At 41.0% G+C, this 26,095-nt stretch overlaps 1 protein-coding gene across 1 annotated transcript; it reads left to right on the top strand.

Moving 5' to 3' along the window:
- The first annotated feature begins 461 nt into the window (after window positions 1-461).
- On the top strand, window positions 462-17,555 carry rnf11b (ring finger protein 11b). Its single transcript, XM_034149692.1, has 3 exons — window positions 462-936; window positions 15,681-15,850; window positions 16,595-17,555. The coding sequence occupies exons 1-3, from the start codon at window positions 838-840 to the stop codon at window positions 16,764-16,766; spliced, it is 441 nt and encodes a 146-aa protein (XP_034005583.1). The 5' UTR covers window positions 462-837; the 3' UTR covers window positions 16,767-17,555.
- Window positions 17,556-26,095: the final 8,540 nt, after the last annotated feature.

Raw genomic sequence — 26,095 nt, 5'->3', positions numbered from 1 at the left:
TTTATTGCACTTATTGTACGTCGCTTTAGATAAAAGAGTCAGCTAAATGCTATGGAATAATGTAATGGTTTTATTCCCAAGTTACTTTAGTGTAAATGGTGCATACAAAGACACAGAAAGAAAGGAAAGGAAGCAAATATTACAAAGTCTTTATAAAAATAACTATTGTAACAAATAAATAAAGACAATATTTACACAACACATACATGCATTCAATGAGGAGAGCTGTCCAGATTTAGAATATCGTTTAATCATGGAATATTTTGAGCCCTACAATGATCACAGCATGATTTAGCAAGACTCATTTATCGATTTCCTCTCTGTTTACGTTTTCAGCGAAGGGCAATGTGTTCTTCTGATTGGCTGCCACAAAAAACCCCGTGTGGTAACTAAAAGCTCATTGGTCCGTGGGTACAAAGGGGCGGGGCTTCTTGTTGCTACGTCACCACCTTTTGTCGTTTTTCTTCAGCAGCTACTCTGCACTCGGGAAAGTCCCTGACAGCCAGCAGGGAGCTTTCCTCACAGAGAAAAACCGAGAGATAAATGAAGAATTTGAAGAACTTTTCGCTGCCTCTTGCAGATTTAAAATCCTGTAAGGGTTGTTTTTAGCTTTTAAAATAACCGAGTGCTAGCTCATTTTGCATGCTAGCTCCTCTTTGTGTGGCTAGTAGCTAGCTGAGGGATGTGTTGTCGTTGTTGTTGTTGTCTGGGAGAGGAGACCCGTCAGCTGTGCATGGAGAACCGCCTTCTAATCTGCTGCTGACATTATCTGGGAGAAGTACCCGCTGTGTAACCCTGGTAAACACCGAGAGAGAGGAGAGTTTTTGTTGGAAGGAGATGGGAAACTGTCTGAAATCTCCCACCTCGGATGATATTTCTCTGCTCCATGAATCCAGCTACGGAGACCCCGACCAGGAGCCACCGCCCCCCTATGAGGTAATTCCGAAACAGCCATAACATGACCAGTGTCTTTGTGTCCAAGGATTACAAAAATAATAATTATAGGGTGAGATTCAAAGGCTTTATTGTCAGTGGTGTTTAGGAACTAAGTAGATTGACTCGTGATACAAAGGCTTTATTGTTTAATGCACAGTAGATTCATTGTTCAAGATTCAAGGCTTTTATTGTAATTTGTACACAGCTACAGTCATACAGTTATGACAATGAAGATCTTAGGTCACAGGCTCCAACAGTGCAACACAATACAACAGATAATAGTGCAATAGAATAAAATAGAAATTGTGCTGAATAGTCTATATACAAGTAATTGGAATATTGATAAGTTACAACCAGATGAATGTTATGGATGTTCTTTCAAAAGTGCAGGTGTTTAACAGTCTTATGGCCTGCTATCTGTAGATATGGTAATGGGAATCTTAAATCCTAGGATAAATCCAACAACATAAATATATATAAGACATTCAACATAAAAAATAGTGACAGAATGACATGAGAAAATAAATAATGGTCCAAGTAGGTTGCAGGGCTAAGACAAATGTATACATGACCGAGACAAAAATTGAAATAGAATAAATACTGTATGCTTTAATACTAAATAAATAAAAATGTTATGTGTGGCAGATTTGGCCCTGTGTGCATATATAATTAAATCTTTATTGCCCCTAAGGGAATTTGCTTTGCACAAAGAGGACAAAAGAGTATCAGCAACAACATCATAAACCAACTATGATTAGCCTAATATATTATTTGGGAAGTAAATAAAGGACATCAGTTGAAAATGTATAAAGTTCAGACAAATGACCCCAAAGTGATCGGAGCTTGTTGAGCAGCTGTAGAAAATGTCTGATCTGACCCGTCACTGCCATGATACTAATCCGCTTTAATATATCCGAAGGTCCATTCAACGCGTACCCCTACCCTGAATACTTAGTGTGATTTACACTAACATGCAGCACAATATCAACACTTTCAATAGTCTTCATTCTCACAAACTGAACCGTGTATTAATTGTTCATTTATTATCCATATTGAATGGAGAGGAACTAAGCAACACTAATGTCTATCATGGCTTTTACTGTGCAAACAAACCCAGCTCTCCATTTAAAAGTAGGAGTTTGTAGTTGGGTATGAGAGTGGATCTCTTTTTTGTAACTATAACACTTTTCTCAGCTGTTTCTCTCGCGGATCCCCTGCTCTGGTTGTCTGGTGTCCGTACTTCCTGTATTTGATTGCATACAGACCAGGCCATGCTGTGGCTGTACATGTCATTTATGGTGTTACACTTCTCTTGTGTATATACTTCTATGTTGGTATGCGTTATGCAAGGCCTTGGCAGAGAGTTTGCCTGTTATTAGGTCAAGCCCAGCCTTATCTGTAGATTTAAGATAAGGGTTTTTTCAGCATGGGAAACCAAAGGTGGTCTCAGGTCAGGAGAGCCTATTATTATAGAAATATTACTTAATTATGTAAGTTTTACCAACAGAGAGGAAACATAAAGGGGACAATATGACCTACAATATGACCTACTACTGAGACAGTCTAAGTGTGGTATAATTCAAAGAGAAAATACATGTTTGATTCTCTATTCATAATAGATATGAACTGAAAATAAAATCATGGTAAGTTTTCAGATGACTTTTGAGATGTCAAACACAGATAATCAGTTTCCCTTTCAAAGATCTAACTTACTTTCACCAGCTGATTTGAACTATAACTGTCTGACTGGTGTTCGGCAACAATGGATATATCTTTAAAGAGTTCCTATTATGCTTTTCTTTTTAGGTTTCCCTTTCCTGTAGTGTGTTATATAGGTTTTAGTGCATGTAAATGGTCTGTAGAGACTCAAACCGGGAGTTTCCCCTGCCTGAAACGCCTCCATTGGACTCCTTTGTTTACATCGGGAACATAGTGACATCACTGTGTAACACTTGAGCTTCTCTGTTTGTTTGTTTTCAACATTAAAGCAAGTAACCTTGTCACAATAGACGCACAAAATACAAATATGAAAATGAAAATGAGCAGAATAGGGCTGCTTTATTCTTTTTGTTTATTTAAGTTGGACTTAAAAAGCTGAAATCACATCGACAGGAGGACACAGATTTATAATTATAGTTTCTAATAACTTAGTTTTAATATAAGTTAATTGTTTTACATATATTATGGTGCACATGGTAATTGAATACCAGTATGCCATTGTAGCTCTGAAAGAAAATTAAGTGGTGACGTTTTCATAATTAAAATATATTTCCAAATTCTTTAAATACACTTCTGATCATCTGGGCGAATACATATGTTGTCCCCTTCACAATAATAATAATAATAATCAAAAAGTGAGTGTTTGCTTTCACAAAAGAGCAACAAACCTAGGTCAGTGCATGCTAAACAAATACTTCCTGGTCTTTCCAAGTCATCAATCATTTCTGGTGTCATGTATCATCGTCGTTGTTTGTGCAGGTTCGCCACAACTTTGTCATGTCTGGCACACAGCGGGGTGTAATCAGACCAAAGCTCTGGTATCATAGAGGAGTGATGGTGTAACAAACATTGCTCAGTTTCTTTGGAAGAGCTCTCCCTAAGAAAGGCTGAGTGAGTTTCACAAGAGGGTTAACTGACTAGTTAAAAGCTACGTATAAAGAGCTCTTTCAGCCCTGCCAGCTCCTTCTCCCTGGTGACCGCAGTAATCAGCACCTTCACCATATGAACCCAGCCTGAGGACACACATTTCCTCTGTGCTTGCAGTTCAGATTAACCCACTTTGAGAAAGGGGGCTAAAGGCTCCACTATACTCAGCTTGAAGTTGTATGGACTAGGGCTGCACGATTTGGGGAAATAATCTAATTGCGATTTTTCTGACAGATATTGCGATTGCGAATCGATTCGATTTGCGATATTTGTTTTTAAGCGACCCAACGGAAGTTTATTGTAAAATGCAGCCATATCTCCGGCTAGGAAGGTCGCATCAACGTGCTCCCGTCTCTAGCAGCCCCGCAGCCCGAGCTACGAGTGAAAGAACTAAACTTACATGAAACTTCCGTTGGGTTGCTTTAAAGTCAAGCTTCAGTTTAAGATTCACCCTGTAATAGATGTAGAACATGTGATGGAGCATTACTAACCTGACTCAGGTGGTTTCACCAAACCATCTAGGAAAGCTCCATTGGAAGCCATTTGGAAAAGAGCAGCCACTTTCAAAAATACTTTGCAGGTGATTGGATCAATCTGTCTATCACCTTCTATCATGGGCCACTTCTGATTGGTTAACAATGGCTGGTACATGTGGAGCACAGCACTTCTTCGTTCAGCCCTAGTATGGACCTGCGTGTAAAGGCCAGAGTTCTCACTGTGCTTCATTCAAACAGGGAAGTTTGCAAGTTATGGTGAAAAACAAGATGCCAGCGACCCGACAAGGGATGGGAAACAAATCCAAATGTTATCAAAATCGCAATAATGCACTAGTGACTAGTCCATCTTCTGCCGCCTATCCATGGTCGATATAGAGGATTTCTTTCCAAGTTTGACTCACTCATTGCCTTTACAATCATTCCTAGCTGGAAATGATAAGTAGGCAAACTAGGAGCGTGGAGGCAGTGTTTTGTGTATCTTTGAATGACACTGACTATTTTAATGACGTGAATATCAATCAACGGCTTGTAAAAATGCATGCAGAACTGTTCAACTCTTCAGACGTCTGCTGAGGCAACTTGAGTTTACACCGATTAGACCATGTTTCCCAGGACAGTCAGCCGTGAACCAGAAAAGGATGAATTCCAGCCTCTGAAGCAGATTCCTTCCACTACAAAGGGTGCATTTGGTGCAGTTGAATCATTTCCTGGCTGGAAAGAGGCGGCACACACACTGGCATCTGCAAGAGTTCAAAACCAACTTCAGTCAAAGGTCAAACAAAGGAATTGGATTCACAGAAACTCCAACTTTTTACACAGATAGCTTCAATCTCTATTTGGAATTTTTATTATAATTATAGTACACAGGACTTTTGCAGAAGGGGACTTGTAAGGCAGAAAGAGAAAGTGAGGGGAAACTTGTATGGACATTGGAGGCTCATCATTCACCAGAACTCACTCAATGCTAAACAAAATCCACATTATTGATTCATAACATGTTTGTTTAATATATAATGTGACCAAGCAGCAAGAAATGCAAATAACTGCAGGTTTTTAAATGACCCTTCAAAAGCGATACCATCCCCATAGACCTCCATGTTCAAATGTCCAACTCTAAAACAAGTACATATGTTTACATCCTGGTGCGTAAACTATGTTGTTCTCTATAGCTTATGGGTGACTTTTAATATCGCTTATGTAAATGATGCCAAATTAGTAGGGTGACCAGCCGTCATAAAACATTTGGGACAGTTTTGGACCCCTTCCTGGATGTCCCGAAATGGGCGTAAACTATTTAGTTTTAACATTATATAATAGAAACATTAAATACCGATCACTGTGAATCATTGTTTTTCATTTTTGTCCCAAGATGAGCTCTGTTTTCTCTGTGGACTTCCTGATTTATTGCGGTTGTTGTAGTTTTCTAAGCTGGTTCAGTGGTGACAAGTATACAGATAAACAACTATGCAATGCAACAATGATGAATGAAATCATTGACGGAGGGAAATGAAGCCAGTCGCGCTGATATGGACAAACATTTTTTTTGCAGGTAGTGAAGAAGTGGGTAGGGAAATACAGTGGATCATAGCTGTCATACGAGGTCCAAACTCAGCGAAAAAGTCAGAGGGAAAGAACATGTATTTGTATTATTTATTACTACACTCAGTTGACATGAAAACCTGGAACTCCCATCCTGAATTTCACCCTTTTTCATCTGGTGGCGTTAAATGACAGGTGGTTAGCCGGCAAAGGTTGCTAACCGCTAGCTGTTAGCATTTTCGCTTCACCCAAGCCCGCCTCAATTACACCGACAACTTTTGGATACTCAATATTGCTACTGCTAATTTACCATTGTCTCAATCAGCTTATTATCCAAGTATTGCAGTCAAAGTTGTTATAGTCTGCAGAAACATAGGAAGGGTGGATGGTGGCTGTTGAAAGCTTAACGACTTCAAGTGGATGAGATCAGCTCTGAGACAAACACTTAGGCTAGTGGGCTCTACTGTAACAATGAGGACAAAGAGAGCAAGTGCATATTATTTCCATGTTTGCTCCATTTCAACTGGGAAGGCTACAAAGCAGAGGGAGGTGCTGTGGTGAGTGTGTGTTGCTTAAAACACATTGTTTGTCGAGTGTGGTGATTTAGAAAGCAGCTGGTGCTGACTCATCGCTCTGGGAGTTCAGAAAGGCCCCCCTGTGTGTTTGAATTTGTAAGGGAGACAGTTTTTGTGTGTGTGTGTGTGTGTGTCCTCGTATACACCTGTCTGCCTCGTGAGCCTCCGAAAGGAAAGGAACAGGAGGTTTGAGCGATCACATTATGTTACAGAAACATACGTTTATGCTGATGTTGGCCACCTTAGCAGACTTCCAGAGATTAACTTTGTTCGGATGTTGCACGCCTTATTTTCTGGTGTTTCCAGAGATGTCAAAGGTACACACATCCTTTACTCAAGTAGAAGTACACACATCCTTTACTCAAGTAGAAGTACACACATCCTTTACTCAAGTAGAAGTACACACATCCTTTACTCAAGTAGAAGTACACACATCCTTTACTCAAGTAGAAGTACACACATCCTTTACTCAAGTAGAAGTACACATACTCGTGTTTAAAAATACTCTGGTGAAAGTAGAAGTACTGACTAAACTTCTTTACTCAAGTAAAAGTAAAGAGGCTTTGAAATGTACTTCAGTAAAAAGTACCCATAACTAGCAGCTGTTTTAAAGAGTACCTGATCTCCCTTTATATTAATAGAACAATAATGTCATTGTTAGCTAATGAATGTTTCCATGCTGAACAACGGCAACATGACAACGTTTTCATTGGTCCCTCTTCTTTAGAGAAGACCAGGAAATGATGGATACACGGATCGTGTTCAAATCTATAGGCACGCAATGACTCTAAATAATAATGATCACGCCACCAAACACACATTCAAACTAAAGGAACCAGCCTGTTTGGAAAATGTGAGAAATAGAAAGTACAGGTATTTGTGTTCAACATGTAAGAAGTAGAAAGTACAGGTATTTGGGTTCAACATGTAAGAAGTAGAAAGTTCAGGTATTTGGGTTCAACATGTAAGAAGTAGAAAGTACAGGTATTTGGGTTCAACATGTAAGAAGTAGAAAGTACAGGTATTTGTGTTCAACATGTAAGAAGTAGAAAGTACAGGTATTTGTGTTCAAAATGTAAGAAGTAGAAAGTACAGGTATTTGTGTTCAAAATGTAAGAAGTAGAAAGTACAGGTATTTGGGTTCAACATGTAAGAAGTCAAAGTAAAAAGTCGTCAGAAAAATAAGAGTAAAGTACTGATACCAGAAAAATGTACTTAAGTACAGTAACAAAGTATTTGTACTCCACTACTTCCCACCTCTGGGTGTTTCTCTCACTCGGTAACATAAGGCCTATACAAAGCAAAGATGTAGCTCAAATCTACGATCAGATGGTTCAGTGGACTAAAGGTCTGCACACCACTGCCTGTAGGGGATACACACACAATATTGAAGAGCACGGCTTCTGTCAAACACCTGCCTCGCTGTCAGGACGAAAGGGCTCGAAGTCAGCAGTTCAGTTTGAGCTCAGCCAGCTGGGTCAGAAGAAATGGGAAGAAAAGTTTGCTTTAAAGGCGGTTTATAATTAGCTGTCAAAGCTGGAGTGGAGACGAGGCGAACAACCGACTGAGAACAACTTTGAAACTTTTGCTACCGTGATCTGCAGGTGCCACAATCAGGAGAGGAAGGACAAGTGTGTGACTCTCACTTTGTTCAGATAAACATGAATGTGTGAATGAGTCCAACTTCAGTGTCACTGACTGTACCACAGGCATGACGAGGACACTTAAATCAGATACTGTAAAAATGACGTCCTGTGTCTTTCCCTAACTACTTTTCCTCAACCTCAATGAAAAAAGTAGGTGGAGGAAAGATGTGGAGGAAAATCAAAAAGACCTCCACACACCACTGTGCTAAGAAAATTAAATAGTGATGCAGGGATGATGTAGTTTTGTAGCTATGTAGTTATCATCGCTAAAGGGCCCCTCTGCAAAGAAGCAATGGATTTTCCCCTTTGGAAAATATGCTCTGTGGCATACAGTTCAAAATAAGAGGCAAGAGGGTGCCTCAGGTCACTCACAGTATTGTGTGCCATTTTTAAAACTCTGTCCTTGTATAAGCTTTCTAGACTAGAAAATGAGTAAGTAAAGGTGAGATGAGTGCTGCCTCAAAACTCTGTCGATACTAATATCATCGTTGTGTCCCGTTATCACATCTAAAACACACATCCTGTGATGCTAACGTCCATTTGTCCCTTTCTCCTGCTCCCATTGTCGTCCCCTGTGTGCATGTTTGAGTGATTCTCTGAGTGCATGCTCCCCTGTATTGTGTGCAAGGTGTCTGCAGGTCGAAAGATTTTGTTACTCTGCAATCCCGATTAGATTTCAGAGCCGCTCACGCTTCATGTTTCCTGTTCCTTCCCTTTTTAGGGGCACACAGCTTTGGCTGCACAAAAGATACAGCCGAGTAGATTATTTCCTCTTTTGAATAGGAAAGAGGTTGGCAAGATTTGTCAACTAAAAATAAGGAAATGCAGTTTTAGTATTTGTTTTTTCTAAGCTGTTCGTACACCTTGCATTAAACAGGAGTTTTGCCCAGTCATCACGCTTCCTGTTTGCAGCACCATTACCTCATCCTGTCAAGATTCAAACGCTTGACAGTCGTATATACGATACGATACGATATACTTTATTGTCCCTGTAAGGAAATTTGTTCTGGACTCCGTCCTGCAGTCCCACATACATGTACATATACAGACATAGTAAACATTAAAATACATACACATATATTATCACTGAACAAACACAAAACACAGACGCACATACTACTGACAATGGCGACCTATTGCACAATCCTCATGGTCAACATTTAAAAAGTACATTTCATTACATGTGAATGTTAAGAAGCTTAATGGACGTAGGTAGGAATGAGTGCTTATAGCGGTTCAGCCTGCTCTTGGGAACCCTGAATCTTCTACCAGAAGGTGTAATTCTGGGTGGAGTATGTGGGGGGGGATCAGACACATTGTTTGTGCCTGTCTGATAATGGACTGCTCATATATGTTTTGGAGAGATGGGTGTTTTTTAACCCCCATAATTTTCATAGCAGTCTGTACCAGGCGAGCGATCTGTGACTTTGACTGCACTGTCAAGTTACCTTAAGTTATGATGCTCTCCAAAACTGCATTCTAAAACAGTAACATGAACTTCTGCTCGACTCCGTAAACCTGGAATCTACGCAGAAAGTACAACCGCTGTTGAAGTCTAGAGCACAGACCTTCAACATGCGCCTTCCAGCTGAGTGTACTATCTATATGAACACCAAGGTACTTATAGGAGCTGACCTGAGCTATGGGTTCATTGTGGATAACCACCGGCCTAAGGTCACCCACTGCCTTTGGGTCTCACGGCCCGTCCACACGGCGGCGTGCGTTGAAGCTTCAACGCTTCTGCCCATTCACTTTGAATGGGGTGACGTCACGTTTCGCCGAACTGCATTGTGGGAGCGAAGCGTAGCTTCAGAAGCGTTGCTCGTGACGAAAGTTGAGCAATGTTCAACTTTTGAAGCTTCGGCGGAAGCGTCAGCCAATCGAATCATATGCCAGTACAAGCTCTAGCCAATCAAACCGTGTGCTTGTGTGTCCGGGGCGGGAGATTCATGTGATTGGTTGTTGGTCGAGTTCAGCCCCCCCCGCCGGCAAGCTTCAACGCACGCCGCCGTGTGGACGGGCCGTCACACCATCTCCTCAGTCTTCTTCACATTCAGCACAAGATGGTTAAAATCTCACCACTGCACAAATCTCTCTATTTCAGAGTGATAAGCCGATGAACTGCTGCCTTTGTGCATTAAGCCAAGGATGGCTGTATCATCTGAGAATTTGATGATATCATTCTCGGGGTGGATTCTCGTACAGTCGTTTGTGTACAGTATATGCACAAAGGGCCTTATTATGCTCACGCTTTGATTTGCTAGCGCTCCAAGACATACGTTATATTAGAGGCTAAGGAGTGGGACTGACTGTGCTCTGGTTTCAGACCAGTGAAAAGAGGTGCTGCAGCACAGGCATTATAACCACAGTATACTCACTGTGATTGTTGTGCTTCTGGTCAACCTGAGGTCACTAAATGAACAGTTGTCGCAGCCCAGCCGACACGCCATGTATGAAGGAAGGGAGAGTCAGGGGACAACAATTACACTGCTGACCACTGCACAGTTTTCACACACACACACACACACACACACACACACACACACACACACACACACACACACACACACACACAGCCCCCCTCTGAGGCCCTGTCTGCAGCCATGAGAGCAGCAGAGCCTCATATAACTGAAGTCACGCCGCCTAACTGCTAGCTTGCTTTGTCATCATTTTTCTGAATGTTTGAACTTCTTATAAAGACTTAAAAATCAACCTGAAATATTGTTTAAAAAAGTTTGGCACTCCTGTCACAGACGCTTGAAAGGGTAACCTTCAAAATATGTTATTTTTATGAAGGATTTGCAAAAAAACATCAGAAAGAGACGAAAAAACCTTTTCACAATTGGCCAAATTGTGTTTTGCATCAAATTGTGGATTTATTAACGTGCATGTTTCATTGTCAAGTGTATAATAATGCCCTTAAACATGCATAAACTTAAGCCTATATATAATTACGAATTTAACAAACTCACCCCAATCTTTCTGCATGAAATGAGGTTTGGAAAACAAAATATGTTTTTATCTCCCGATGTTAACATGTTTATTTCCTCTGTAAAGTTAAGCTCTCTTACATGGTGGTGCAGAGAGATTGACTCGCTCAGCCTCCAGTGGACAGTTTAGGCATTTCCTTTTTAAGTGCTTGTAATTGACACTTTGCAAAGATCACTCAATATTAGCTGAATATAGCATGGACTCACAAACCCCTATCCCCTGAGTAGACTGCATGATCTAGAATTACTGACTATATACTAAAAGTATAGATTTAATCATTCAATTCTTGTTTTTTTCAGAGCCAAAACTATTTTCAGTAGGTTGCTTCAGATTGTTTGTTACTATAGAAGGACATTATTAAACTAACCTTTTATTCATTTAAAGAACGTCCTCAAAGTATACAGGCGGAAATAATGTGACCTTTACCCTTTGTCCCTTTTTATTTTGAACTTGGGGACTTTTTCTCTTACTACGACTCAGTAACTGGAGTTTCTATTTGAGTTGTTTCACAGCGGAAAGGAGGAAGAAGTGTGCACACCCGAAACTCTGAAGTGAGTCTATCAGGAACCGCAAAGTGAGAGAAGAGGAAAATATATCAAAGAGTTCTGTGAAGAGCACACGGCAGCTGATTCTGAATGCTTGCTAATATTTTCTATGTTAGGTCCGGTGTTATACTCTTACAATAGTACAAAAAAACAGCTTTTTAGTTAGGGCTTCAATTAAAAAATATTTCTGCTTTTTAGTCAAAGTCAACTTTAATGTCAATCTTTCAGTTTGTGTGTACAGACAGAGAGATCGAAATACGTTTCCAACAATCCCGAATACAAAATACAATAATACAAATATACAAATATGTGTACAAATATGTATATCCTATGTATACAATCAACAGACACATTTACACATATGCACACATTAAGATAAAACACAACAATCAATATATACAAAATAACAGTCACTTCAATACTGTTGGAGCCATAATGCATGTGTCTTTGTTTGTATTTTATCTGCACAAGTTTAATGGTGCAGTTCCAACAATGAACACAATATGGAGTGTTCACTTGTGAGTGTGTATATATGTAATCACTGGGTGATCAGGTGTGTGTGTGTGTGTGTGTGTGTGTGTGTGTGTGTGTGTGTGTGTGTGTGTGTGTGTGTGTGTGTGTGTGTGTGTGTGTGTGTGTGTGTGTGTGTGTGTGTGTGTGTGTGTGTGTGTGTGTGTGTGTGTGTGTGTGTGTGTGTGTGTGTGTGTGTGTGTGTGTGTGTGTGTGTGTGTGTGTGTGTGTGTGTGTGTGTGTGTGTGTGTGTGTGTGTGTGTGTGTGTGTGTGTGTGTGTGTGTGTGTGTGTGTGTGTGTGTGTGTGTGTGTGTGTGAGTAGCAAACAGTTTTCGACCGTGTCGGCAGACGCCGTGTCAATATGAGCTGTGTGTTAAATCTGTTTGTATTCAGCGTGACTGCCTGGCATGCATATATTGGTATCTAAATGGTAACTGAAAGGCAATATGGATACAATCAACATGGTCACAAAAATGGATCGATGGATTGAAAGATATACACTCGTATGGACATTGTTTTGTCACCTGGAACACGCGTCCGAACTTAGTTCTCCCGTTCCCATCCCTCAGTGATAAGGTTAAAAAGCCACGACAAATATCTTAGGGAATGTACATAGTGCAAGGTTGTCCATTTAACAATTATTTCCAGATCCTTTTCTAGATTACCCGCTTTCTCTGATAAATGTCAGATAATAGTTAACCATCACAATTATCCTGAGCCTAAAGTGTGTTTTTCAAATGTCTAAAAAAGTAAAAAATGTACAGTTTACAGAAAGAGAAAAGCAGCAACTTTCTGTTTAAATGTTTCAGCTCTGGTTTATTATTTCAGTTTTCTGTGTTTCAAAGTGTGACAAAGTGTTTTTTCCTTTTTCTTTGCAATACTTTAACTAATGAGTCATCCACATATCCAACAATATGTATTTACAGTAATATACTGTACAGATTTAGGGTGTAGTATTAAAACTGTCATATTTCTTTTAATTGTTTGATAGTGTGATACTGAAACCGTTTGTCATTTTGATTTCTTACTTTCCTTACACATGTGGTTTTGTTCACCACTATATGACTGATGCTTACAGACATAATGAAATACTGCTTTGCTGTATAATAATACTGTCAAATTAATCAAGATAAAGGCCATAAATCAGGCCTGTATGACGCTAACAACGCAGATACACAGTTGAGTTGTGGAAACACTACCACCTACTGCCTGCCCTCATAATCCTCCTGCAGGCCCAGAGATGTATTTTATTTAATCATAAACATCAATAGACTGTGAGAGTTACTGTGCTGCAGGCCTTCTCTTTTCAGAGGAAGGGATTAAACAAGTTCTGCTTTCTTAAGAATAACACCTCACAATGGTTTGAAGGGAAATAAAGGAGGGCAGAGATTTCATAAACAAGAGTATTCATGGTACAAAGTCTTTATTATTTAGTGTCTTTAAAGAGGACATATCATGCTCATGTTCATATTAATATTAGCACCAGCACCTCTTTTCACCCTCTGTCTGAAACCAGAGCCCAATCTGCTCTGATTGGTTAGCTGGCTTAGTGTTGCTCTGTTGTGATTGGTCAACCGCTTAGAGATGTCCCGCCCCTTAGCCTATCACGTACAATGTGCTGAAGCGCTAGCCAATAGGAAGTTAGGAACATGAGTGTTACATTGTGATGTCATTGTGTTACCAAAGAAAACAAAGGAGGCATTTCAGACAGGACGAGGGGGGGGGGGGGAACCATTTACATGCACTATTGCGAGACCATTTGATACGGTCTTCGAGGTAATTTATAAACACACGCAAAAAAAAAAAAATCTAGACCGCAAAAGAATTAAACAAGCGAGTGCCTGTTTTTCCTGGCCAAGGTCAGGTTCCTTGAACACAACACAAGCCTAACCTGTCATCACGTGGTATATGTCTCGTCTTACAGGGGTGCAGTGCTGACGGAGAGCACCTGAACGCCGCTGCGCCACTTCAGAAATCGCAGTACCCATAAGGAACTGTACACACAGGGCCGTCCCTCCCTACAGGCCGATCATGCAGACTGCGTGGGGCCTCACCTTGCGGAGGGGGCCTCATCTTGCGGGGGGAGCCTCAACTGAGACGCAAATGGGGCGCACCTATGCGCTTATGCGGCGCAATTAGTGTGGTATCGCCGCTGCGAGGCTCCACTAGTACAAAAAAGTTGTTATTAATAAACAAGAATACAGTTTGAAAGGGGAGTGATTTGTAAAATATCCATGAAGAAAAAGTCAATCTGTTTGCAGTTCTGTTTCATATTGGTGTTGAGAGATGTATCCATAGATCTCCTAATGTTGCTCTCAAAGTGCACCAGATTGATGCTTTTAACTTCAACATTTAAAAAACAAATCTTCCCGGGGGGAGCCCCCGGACCCCCCTAGAGGAGGTTAGGTCCCCCCGTAGAGGAGGTTAGGTCCCCCCCTAGAGGAGGTTAGGTCCCCCCTAGAGGAGGTTAGGTCCCCCCCTAGAGGAGGTTAGGTCCCCCCTAGAGGAGGTTAGGTCCCCCCCCGACTTAAATCATGTTCACATGGACAGGAAACTAAATACATTTGCACACTATGGGTGTTTCTCAATCGCGAGTACGCTTGCTTGGTAGCACATGTCTGCCGAGCATCTTGCTTCAGAAGCGAGTCAAGAATACTTCCTGGCATTCGGAAAACAAAGAGTGGAACAGGCTAGCAAGTGTGCAGGTGTGCGTCATATGAGAGTCCCCGCCTTACATCTTCCGCCACAGATTTGGGGAAATTGGTCCGTGCGCAAAGCATTGTGGGGATTTTAAGGCCGCGAAGTCTACTCATGTGCACACTCGATATTTCTCCAAACGGAGTACGCCGGGCTCGGTAGATTTCCAAGTATACTGGAGATTGGAACAGTCCTTCGGCGGCACTCGATGACGTAGTATGCTTGAAATAGTGGCTCGGAAGCAGCTTTACTCGCGATTGAGAAACACCCTATATCTTTCTGTTTTGGTGGTCATGCCACACCGTGCACGTGCATGTGCGAGTCATGGTAGGATATCTGGATTAAGAGGTTGCCTTTTCTTTGCACAGCATGAAAGAAAGGCCAAATGAATGGGCTGTGATTTTTTTAAGCAGAGATGAGTTCAATAATTTGTACGGCCCTCGGAGGATGTGTAAAAATTGAAATGGCCCTTGAAAGGAAAAAGGTTCCACACCCCCGCACTACAGCAAAGGGAAAACCCAAAAAAGCATAATAGAGGCCTGTGTGTTAATATTGAATAATAATAATAATGATAATAAATGGAATTTATGAAGCGCCTATCACGGGACCCAAGGTCGCTGTCGTAGTAGCTGTGATGATTTGAGTCCTGAAATGACCTCTTTGTATAAACTGTTACTCCCTTGAACTATAATTTCACGAGAAGACTAGGGGTAGAGGAATGTGAGAATTTGGCTCGGGACATCTTACACAGCACTGTAACTTGTATTCATGTGCCTGTGTTATTCATGTTTTATTATCTTTGCTTTTTAATGTTTATAATGTGTTTTATGCTCTTAATGGCTTTCATTTTTGTAAAGCACTTTGAATGGCCTTGTGTTGAAAAGTGCTCTATAATTAAACTTCTCTCTCTCTCTCTCTCTCTCTCTCTCTCTCTCTCTCTCTCTCTCTCTCTCTCTCTCTCTCTCTCTGTCTCTCTCTCTGCTCCTCTCTTCTCTCTCCTCTCTCTCTCTATCTCTCTCTCTCTCTCTCTCTCTCTCTCTCTCTCTCTCTCTCTCTCTCTCTCTCTCTCTCTCTCTCTCTCTCTCTCTCTCTCTCAGGAGCAGATCCATGTGCCGGTCTATCACCCGACGCCCAGCCGGGCCCGACTGGCCACTCAGCTGACGGAGGAGGAGCAGATCCGCATCGCTCAGAGAATCGGTCTCATCCAGCACCTCCCGAAGGGGGTGTACGACCCGGGGAGGGACGGCTCTGAGAAGAAGATCAGAGAGTGAGTAGAACCGCTGGGGGATCACACTCGAGGGTGGGAGCTACACACAGGAGAGACACTGCAGAGATCAGGGTGTCTGTAGGTCTGAAACATGATATGAGAACATTATGTAAGTCACTGTCTGAGAACAGGAAGGAAATGAGTTCAAGTTTCTGAAACAACCTAATAAAAGTGTGAGTGTAACATAGTGATGTCAAAAAGCAAGATAGGGCCTGTCGTGGCTTCCTTCATAGTTTTTCTATCAAGCCACTAGACGCCTTGAACACAAATGTTTTACCCGTTTTCTTTCCTTTATATTACTTGAATGATATTATGCGATGGGTTTGCTCAAAATAAAATAACTTTTACACATGCAACAAAGAAAAGAGGCCTTTACAATAGTCAAAACAAATAGGCAAAACTCCAATAAAATAACAAACAACTTAGGTATTGGTTCTTTCTTGATAAGGCTTATATAACTTAATAACTTAAAGGGTAATTGGACGGTTAAAAACTGTTCCTCGACGGCGTCTTTCTGACAGGTTGCCCATCACTGTCACTTTTAGAGGAGGCGCCGTGGGAATTGTAGTCTTTGATAGTGTGTTGACTACAGACGTCACAATTAGGTGGCCTTTCTTATAAAAACAAAATTCTGGCTCCAACAGGGCCTTTACTTGAACTATGCACCACAAACCTCCGTTACTTTGTGCTTTTCTGTGCAGTCCAATCAGCCCCTAATGACATGTTTCTGTGTTCCCCCCACAGGTGTGTGATCTGTATGATGGACTTCGAGTACGGAGACCCCATCCGGTTCCTACCCTGCATGCACATCTACCACATGGACTGTATAGACGACTGGCTGATGAGGTCCTTCACCTGCCCCTCCTGCATGGAGCCTGTGGACGCCGCGCTGCTCTCCTCCTATGAGACCAACTGACACACACACACACACACACACACACACACACACACACACACACACACACACACACACACACACACACACACACACACACACACACACACACACACACACATCTATATTCCCACAGGCACACCACAAGGTTTTCACACATACACTATGCACACAGTTTACATCTTGCAAACCTGTATCCTGGATTATTTAGGTGCTGATATAAAAAGTGACATTGTAAAAAGTTTCCGCTGAACTGTGCGAGTGTGTGTTTGTGTGTGTGCCGCACAAGTCCCCCAGTTGACCTGCTGGACAGGATCGAAGGTGTTTTTTGTGTTAAGAACAATGAGGAAGCAACGTGAAGGTGAAAACCCGGAAGTGAAAATATGGGTTTCCCAGTGTAAAAGGAAGTAAAGAAGCATGGATCATGATTTTCTGATATTATTTGAGTAAGGATTACTTTTATATGCCGGAAACAAACACGTTGACCAGTCACACACTTCCTTTATTAACTTTTCATCATGGATGTTACCAGAAAAAAGGAAGAAGGACATCCGTGTTTGTTTTACTGCTAAAGCGTGAGTAATGATTAATGACACACCTTCAAGATCTGCTCGACGTGTCTGAAAACTGACACCACTTGATGCAAAAACTCCTACAGATGTTGGATTAACAGAAAAGACTGCAAGAGCTGGACTTCAGACTAAAGACTGCAACATAATATATAACCAGCAGACACACCACAGGCCTCCTTGGTATTGCTGTTTGCCTGCACACATCTATTAAAAACACGATATTGGTGGTGGATTGATAGATCGTCCCGTGGGTTTGTGAAATCTGTCCTGTGTTTGTTTTGTCCGTCAGAAAACAGTAAGGGCTTCTTTAAACCACCAAGAACACAGACGTGGCAAAAAAGGAAATAAGCTTGTGCTTTAGTCACTAATGTGAGACTGTTGCTGTGAAGTATGTATTAGGTCAGTTGAAAGCAATAATGTTAAATTGGACCTGATGTTATTGCTTTCAACTAACCTAATACTGTAATCTGTTGATATAATACATTTAATTAAAGTCAACATTTCAGTGTCGATTACTGACCTAAGCACCAAACCATTGATACAAGCCAGTTATATTTGCACTTCTTATTTAGACTATGTACCATATGCATTCAGAAATAATGTCAGAGTGGAGTATGTGATCTCCTTTTCCTACAAATTCTCATTACTATTGCGATGATTTGTAAAGAAAGCCTTGGCATATGTTGTGAAACCGAAAGCAATCATTTACAGCGGAAGAGTTTCATCTTAACCCACAATCTAAACGCTTTGTTTTAAAATGTCGTTTCCCAAGGCTACCAGTTTACTGTTGAAGCACAAATGACAAAGTTTGCCCTCCTACGTTGAGCAAGCAGAAATTCATGATCCGCAAAAGGATTCACACTTGTATTTCCGGATCCACACTTGTGTTTTTCAATGCACACACAAATGTGTTCCGTTTCATATACATGTAAATAAAATCCAAATACAGAAAAAAGTTTTACATATGTATTTTTGATCCTCACATATTTGTTTTCCGTTTAAATCCCCTGAACCTGCAAACACAAACCGCTTTCTGTGCATGGATCGCTGTGCATTCGTGTGTGGGTTTTTTGAGACTCCCCTGACGGTCACCCGATTCGTACTTGTAATTTTTTCTATCTATAGCCAATCAGATGTCTCCTTCATTCTAAGCCAATCACATGAGCGCGTCCCCACGAGGGTAGATTTATTGCGTTCATGACACTTCATATACGCATTTTGCGCTGTCCGGACTCGGAGCAGGGTTTCCGCAGACAGAATTTATTTTACCGGACAAATTTGAAACTTACCGGTCATGTTTCAATAATAATAATAATAATAAGAAGAAGCAGAGTTTCCGTTAGTAGGTAATTACCGGACTATGACCGGATATGGCTAATAACACGGGAGTAAGGATCATCTATTTTTTCCTCTCTCCTGACAGCCCGCCAGTTTCTCATGCAGCTCGCTAAAACTTCACTCGCGTTTATGTCCATATCGATCAGATCCAGCTCTCCTGATCGGCCTTTATAGAGAGCACCGATCAAACTATTAAGAGTGAATATCGGCCGATAATGACCGGCGGGGCTCCCCCCGTTGACAGTTCACTGTCTAGCACTGGCTTCGTAGTGCACTGATCGATTAGGCTAAGCTAACCTGTAGCTGCTCCCTCCACACTCACAACAACTTCATACAGACATAAATAAAGCAGCTGTATTCGCCATACAGGAAACACACATTTAAAACGGTTTTGCCTGCCGTTTTTGTGTACACAAGCATTCATTAATGGTTCGGAAAGTGGCACTGTACCTTAATAATATAAAGGCTTGTATTTGCGTGCATTTCCTGCTCTGAAAGTGGCAATGTACTGAGAGTGGAAGTGTCCTGAGATTAGCGCCTGCAGGCAGGCTCCATGGACCTGTCAGCTCCGGACAGCGCAAAATGCGTACATGAAGCGCATCGTCATGAACGCAAGAAATCTACCCTCGTGGGGGCGCGCTCATGTGATTGGCTTAGAATTGAGGAGACATCTGATTGGCTATAGATAGAAAAAATTACAAGTACGAATCGGGTGACCGTCAGGGGAGTCTCAAAAAACCCACACACGAATGCACAGCGATCCATGCACAGAAAGCGGTTTGTGTTTGTAGGTGCAGCGGTTTTAAACGGAAAACAAATATGTGAGGATCAAAAATACATATGTAAAACTTTTTTCTGTATTTGGATTTTATTTACATGTATATGAAACGGAACACATTTGTGTGTGCATTGACAAACACAAGTGTGGATCCGGAAATACAAGTGTGAATCCTTTTGCGGATCATGAAATACAAGTGTGAATCCTTCTGTGTGCATGTGTGTATTATGAGACTGTTCTGAGCCCATACAGGGGACACACAAATAAAAGTCCTTCCATCAAATTCGTAATCAAGTAAAGGTACAAAAGTAAAAGTATGGCTCATTTCAGAATCATATATATTAAAGGATTGTATCATTTTTATTCATGCATTATTGTGTTTATCTCTTTAATGTTGCATCTAGTGAAGATATGGTTTAATTTAATTATTTAATTTACGGCAGGGTAACCTATACAAAATAATGTATTACATGAAAATCAATTTTATTAATTGCATTCATCTGCAAAGTGTCTTGTAACTAAAGCTGTAAAATAAAAGTAGTGGAGTAAAATCTGGAAACAATCAAGTCTGTGTATCTGGGCAGGTGGTGGATCTCTACCAAAGGGAAATGAGTCAAAGCGAGAAACTCGAGAAACTAGAGTGGCGAAGTCACGCCCATACTTCATCTCAGTTCCTGATAAGTGAAGGTCTGTTTCTTATCAAATATAAAAATGGTGTGAAAGCCGCATGATGCGGTTCAGCGCTTTTCCTTTTCTAGTAAAATAATGCATGTTTTTTTCTGCTTTATTTGCAATACAAGTCATTTACCATAAGTTCTTAATAAAACTGACACTGTTTGACTCAGTCCTAGTTTGACTGCTACAATAAAATCAAGTAGGCTACTTTTACTGTGTTCTTTTTGGGTAATACTCTCAAAGTCCCCTCCTGAGAACAAAATCATGCCACAATTGGTACTGTTGGACTCAGTGTTAGACTACTACCACAAATACAATGAAGTAGGCCTTCTTTTATTGTGTACTTTTTGAGTAATACTCTGTCAAACTCCCTTCCCGAGTACAATAATGCATGTTTTTAGCTATCTTTGATGAGAGATAAAATGGTATTTTGCCAAAAGTTCTTAGTTAAATTGATACTGTTGGACTCAGTACTACTTGGACTACTACCACAAGTACAATCAAGTACTTTTACTGTGTACTTTTTGAGTAATACTAGGTCAAACTCCTGTCCTGAGTACATTCTTTCATGTATTCTGCTATCTTTGATAAGAGATAATATCTATATTTCAGGTATTTATTTAAATAAGAAGACCTTTGAATAAATATTGCAAAACAAAGCCTATATCACCTGCAGGCTTAGCCAGTGTGTATTTCTTCCTGCGCTACAAGATTTCGATGTGTACACATCTGGGCCATTTATTGTGTAATTTCTCCAAACATATACAAATGCCTGTATTGGAGTCAAAAAGGTGCAGTAGAAGGACTTTAGCAGCATCATAAGAGGCCAACAAGAGTGACAGGGGTGTGTCACTGTGCTGAAGGAAGGTTGTGAACAGCTATCCAGGATAGTCTCTAAAGACTTTCCAAGGGGTAACAATGCTGCTGCTGGAGTACTGATCTAGTGGATCTAGTGTTGATGTCATCTGTCTACCTTATCCTCTTAAAATACTCTGTCTAACATTATCTGTACATTACATTACATTACATTACATGTCATTTGTTAGACACTTTTATCCAAAGCGACTTACATACATTCAGTACTGTGGACAATCCCCACAGGAGCAATTTGGGATGAAATGTCCTCCCCTGATTCGAAGTCCAGCACACTACCCACTGAGCCACAGCCTCCCAGTATTGTGAACGCTTTTAACGCTTATTCAATATAGCAGAAAACATGCATTATTCTACTCAGGAGGGGAGTTTGACAGGGGATTACTCAAACACTTGATTGTACTTGTGGGAATAGTCCAAGTAGTACTGACTCCAACAGTATCAATTTCATGTAGAACTTGTTGCAAAAAATCATTTTATCTCTCATCAAATATAGCAGAATACATGAATTATTTTACTCAGGAGGGGAGTTTGACAAAGGTTTACTCAAGAAGTACACAGTAAAAATACTTCATTGTATTTGTGGTAGTAGTCTAACAAGTACTGAGTCCAACAGTACCAATTGTATTAAGAACTTATGGATACAAATCATTTCATCTCATCAAATATAGCAGAAGTGGCATGAGTTTGTTCTCAGGAGGGGACTTTGAGAGTATTACCCAGAAAGTACACAGTAAAAGTAGCCTACTTCATTTTATTGTAGCAGTCAAACTAGGACTGAGTCAAACAGTGTCAGTTTTATTAAGAACTTATGGTACAAATGACTTGTATTGCAAATAAAGCAGAAAAAAACATGCATTATTTTACTCTTGTACAGCGATTATCGTAAAGGCGCTATTAATTGCGCACTCAAAAATGAATAGCTGCTGATTTGACCAAGCGAACGCGAGAGACGGCTGAGTTGACCGCAGTTATGCAACAGCAACCGAAGCTGAACTGACTATCTTGACTACTTGTTGCTATCCTATTGTGGCATAAGCCGTTTTCCACAGGCACATTTTACCTTTTCATTATGATTCTACGTGATAGTCGGACTCGGACATGACAACCTGTGCAGCCCATGTATTGATTCCATCCGATAGCTGCTATAATAACAAACAAAACGTCTGCCTGCTCTCCACAATGATCAATAACAGCGAACGGATGGTCAAAGTAAGGTTTCCTGCACGCCTCGACGCAAGGGCGCCGGAAGCGGGGGGGCCAGGGGGCCATTGGCCCCCCCACTTTTCAGCCCTGCCCCACATTTTCGCAGCGGCGGATGCCGTGGAACACTGTACAAATCCCGTTTCAATAATTCCCCTCTACTCTAAAGTCGCATCTAAAACGCGATCTGATATAGCTGTTTATATTTTGTTATGTTTGATTGTTATATTCAATCTCATTAGCTACAGGCATTTTTTAAGCTTGTAAAGCTCTCACTCGCCACTCTGCTGTTCCACAGCGCCGCTTCCCCTCCCTCTGCTGAAATTATGAATGTAAGGCGTATAGTAATCATAGATAACACGGCAGGGTCCGTTACAGTTTGTTTTTATCTGATTTCAAATAAACAAAGTCTTGGCTTTCAGAATATTAAACTTGTTTCGGCAAATTCAGATGATAAATACAGCTTTGAAGCTTGTAACGGCATAATTACAAGCAACGGAGTAACTTTACGTCACTGCAGGCATAACAGCCGGTGTTTCTCGTGAGTGTTTTCCCCGGGAAACAAACACAATACACACAAACGCAAAAATACACAAACACACACACGTATACACACTCACACTCGCGGGCTTCCCCTATCTTCCCTTCGTACTATTTTGATCATTTGCTCCGCTAATAATCAATCAGACCATCCAGAGAAGAGGAAACTTTAAAGGCCTTTTTCTCAAAATGATGACTCTGTAACAGTCATTATATAATGTGACATATTTTGCTTAATATTTGGAGTAGCTTACAACAACAATCCTGATATCATTAGAAAGTTATGAATCTCCTCTTTCCAACAGTGTATACAACTCAAAATGTGTCTTCGGGTCAATGCGACTGATTTCGATGGAGCAGGTCACTTTGCATTAGGTAAAATAAAGCAGGCAGACATAACAGGAAGAATATGTACATTTTAACCCAATCAAATAGGACATTGTCACACCATTCAAATGTATCCATGTAAATTACAACCAATAAAAAAGCTTAGATGTGTTTATTCGTTACGTTGTTTACTTTATTTGTTACGTTGTTCTGTGTGTGTCAGCCGTTAACCTAGATAGAAAAAATATATACACTTGCAAACACGTCAGAAGAACAAGCGCAGAAGAAAACTAAATACAGTCAATCTAAACTTAAATTAACAACTGGAAGGTCACATCCCTGACATCCACGTCTCCGGAGCCTGGACCTTCATCAATCATAGAACCAGCGAAGCCAGATGAACCCAAAAGCAGCAGCTCTGCGGCCGCAGAGACTGTCAAAACCACCGCCACCGCCGTCGTTGAACCGAAACAGGCTGGTTCCGACTGCATGGAGGTTTGTTGTCGGGACATTGAGACGGGTAAAGCTGCAGCTAACTGACCGCTAGATCGTCTGGGCAAAGAGAAAGGTACTTCAACGCAGAATGGTACAAAAACAGAGAGTGGTTAATTATTTGCAAAACCACTAAACGGGCCTTCTGTGAAATATGCAGATTTGCTGCTGTCAAACGGCTTGTAACTTTCTCAAAATGTGGAGATGATAGCTTTGTTAATATCGGAGTTAATAACTGGAAAAAGTGCCCAAGCCTCCTGGACAGCCACGAAAAGTCTAATTTCCACAGAGTGTATTAAAAAAAAAGTGCGCTTTCTTCAGTCAAACACCAGTCAACATACAGCTTGTCAAACAACAGCGTATATTGAGCAGGAAAAAATAAGAGATGGAATGATGGAGCAACTGCGCTGTCTGCAGTTTCTAACCCGACAGGGCCTAGCAATCAGATGCGTGCGGATAAGGAGAGCAATTTCCAAAAGAACTCGTAGCTGAGAAAAACCCCACTCTGAAAAGCTTCATGAGACAATTAATGAACTTATAAATATAATGTATCGGTAGTCTCTCACCACTATATTAACTGAAATTTAAAAGCAATGCAAAACATGCAGTTATTGTGCTTCCAGCAAACATCCACTGATAAACTGCGATGTTAACAACCTCATGATAACCTCATATTTTTTTAACTTAGGATCTACCTGTGTTTAGTCTAGAAAAAGGTAAATGTGTGGATTTTATTATAAAGTTGTGTATATTTACAGACTGTTGCAAAAACTAAGAAACTTATAAACATCAGGTTTAAAACTAAAAAAGCTTTACAAAAAAGTAACACAATTAGAGATGTTTGGAGTTTTATTTGAGTTATTAATTTACATTTTTTGTCAAAGAGATGCTGATTTGATACCGTTGATACAGTTACGGCATTTCCTGTTTCTGCCGGAGAGAGGGGAGTTTGTCCCAAAGCTTGCCGCTGTATCTACTCCCTCCATCTGACAGGAGGGAGCCTCATGTGTCACTCCACGGAGTTCACTCCGTCACGGAGGGGGAGTGTGTAGGGGTAGGGTGTAGGGCGTGGTTTGGGATTGGGCCATACACACGCACTTTTTTGGCCCCCCCCCACTTTTAAAATGAATAGAGTGGCGAAGTCACGCCCACCTACTTCCGGGTAATGGGACCTTATTTCGGAAAAATTATGCATTGAAGTCAATGGGGAGAGAAAACGTATCTTTCGATCCCGTTTGAATTGTGCCATGAATTACACATATGATGTTTGTCAAATCATTTCCATGTCAAAAAAGTCACAGTTTGTCGTAAAACTGTTGAAATATAAGACTATGAAAAATACGTAACTAGAAAGACTACAAATCCCAGAGTCGCGTAAGTGATGTCACAATTGTTTTCCTCCACCATTCAGATACCTAAGATCAGCGCAATATTGATATAATCTATCTATATGGCGCTGGCTAAGATAAGATAACTTTAACAAGATGCCTGTGTGCTTAGTACCAGGTTGTTATTATACCAGCAATGGGTCTTGCTCGTTCTTTTGCTTCCCGTCTGATGAAAGGACCAGGAGTGGCTTGATCAAGTTAGCTACCTAGCTAGTAGCTAGCACGTTAGTTAGCATTACAGCCTTGTCATTTTTATTAGCCTTAACATGAAGTAACATTAAGTAACCCAAAATGTTGAACAGTAAGAGTAGTAGTCATATTTCGTGAACCCTTTGAATAGTACTGTCACCGGTGTGATCATTCTATAATACACCATTTAAGCCCGGGGGAGAAATGCTAACGCTAACGCAAGCGATCTTCTCTACTTCATGCTATCTGCACAAATGGTTGACATTAAACATTAAAACGACCAGGCAGTTCAGAGAGAATCAAAGGAAGGCAGGCAGGCAGCTTTGTATGACTTTCTTCAGGACGTGTTTCATTGTGGTGATAGTGAGGATAGTCAATCGTTTTGTTGACAAGACAGTAGTGACGGCCATCTTGGTGACGTGTGTTGTTCTGTGAGACCAGAGATGGAGTTCATTGAGCGTTTCACACAAACAAATGTGTTTCTTCACAGTTTTACGACACTTTTTTTTTTTTTGACTTGCAAAATTATCTTTTAAATTGACAAACATTATATGTGTAATTCGTGGCACAATTCAAACGGGATCGAAAGATAATCTTTCTCTCTCCATTGACTTCAATACATAATTTTTCCGAAATAAGGTCCCATGGAGGTCCACCGGAAGGGGAGGGACTTCGCCACTCTATCCGGCGCGCCTGCCTCGACGTAAGAGAGACGTAAGCGACGCCGCGTCATAGCTCCGAAGCTCTTGCCTCTGGACCGACAATTTTTTGGAGCTGGAAGTGAACCGCATTCCGGAGCTATGACGCGCCGCCGCTGCGGTGTGAACAGGAAAAACCGGCGCTTTTCCAGCTCCAGCTCCGAGCAGGAGCTGGAAAAGCGCCGGTGTGAAAGGGGCATGATGATCAGAGACTTTTTCTCTCTCACACTCTCATTGATAAGAATGGGAACAGCCTGGAATTCATTGCAGTGTTTTA

The sequence above is a fragment of the Trematomus bernacchii genome, unplaced genomic scaffold (genome assembly GCF_902827165.1).
Source record: "Trematomus bernacchii unplaced genomic scaffold, fTreBer1.1, whole genome shotgun sequence".
NCBI lineage: Eukaryota > Metazoa > Chordata > Actinopteri > Perciformes > Nototheniidae > Trematomus > Trematomus bernacchii.
This window is presented reverse-complemented; position numbering and strand designations above follow the sequence as displayed.

What these genes read in the sequence shown, in the direction of transcription:
- rnf11b (XM_034149692.1), top strand. Translation starts at nt 838, where the DNA reads ATGGGAAACTGTCTGAAATCTCCCACCTCGGATGATATTTCTCTGCTC. An exon ending in AGCCACCGCCCCCCTATGAG is followed by an intron (nt 937 to 15,680) that starts GTAATTCCGAAA and finishes TCTCTCTCTCAG; the next exon opens with GAGCAGATCCATGTGCCGGT. An exon ending in TCTGAGAAGAAGATCAGAGA is followed by an intron (nt 15,851 to 16,594) that starts GTGAGTAGAACC and finishes TTCCCCCCACAG; the next exon opens with GTGTGTGATCTGTATGATGG.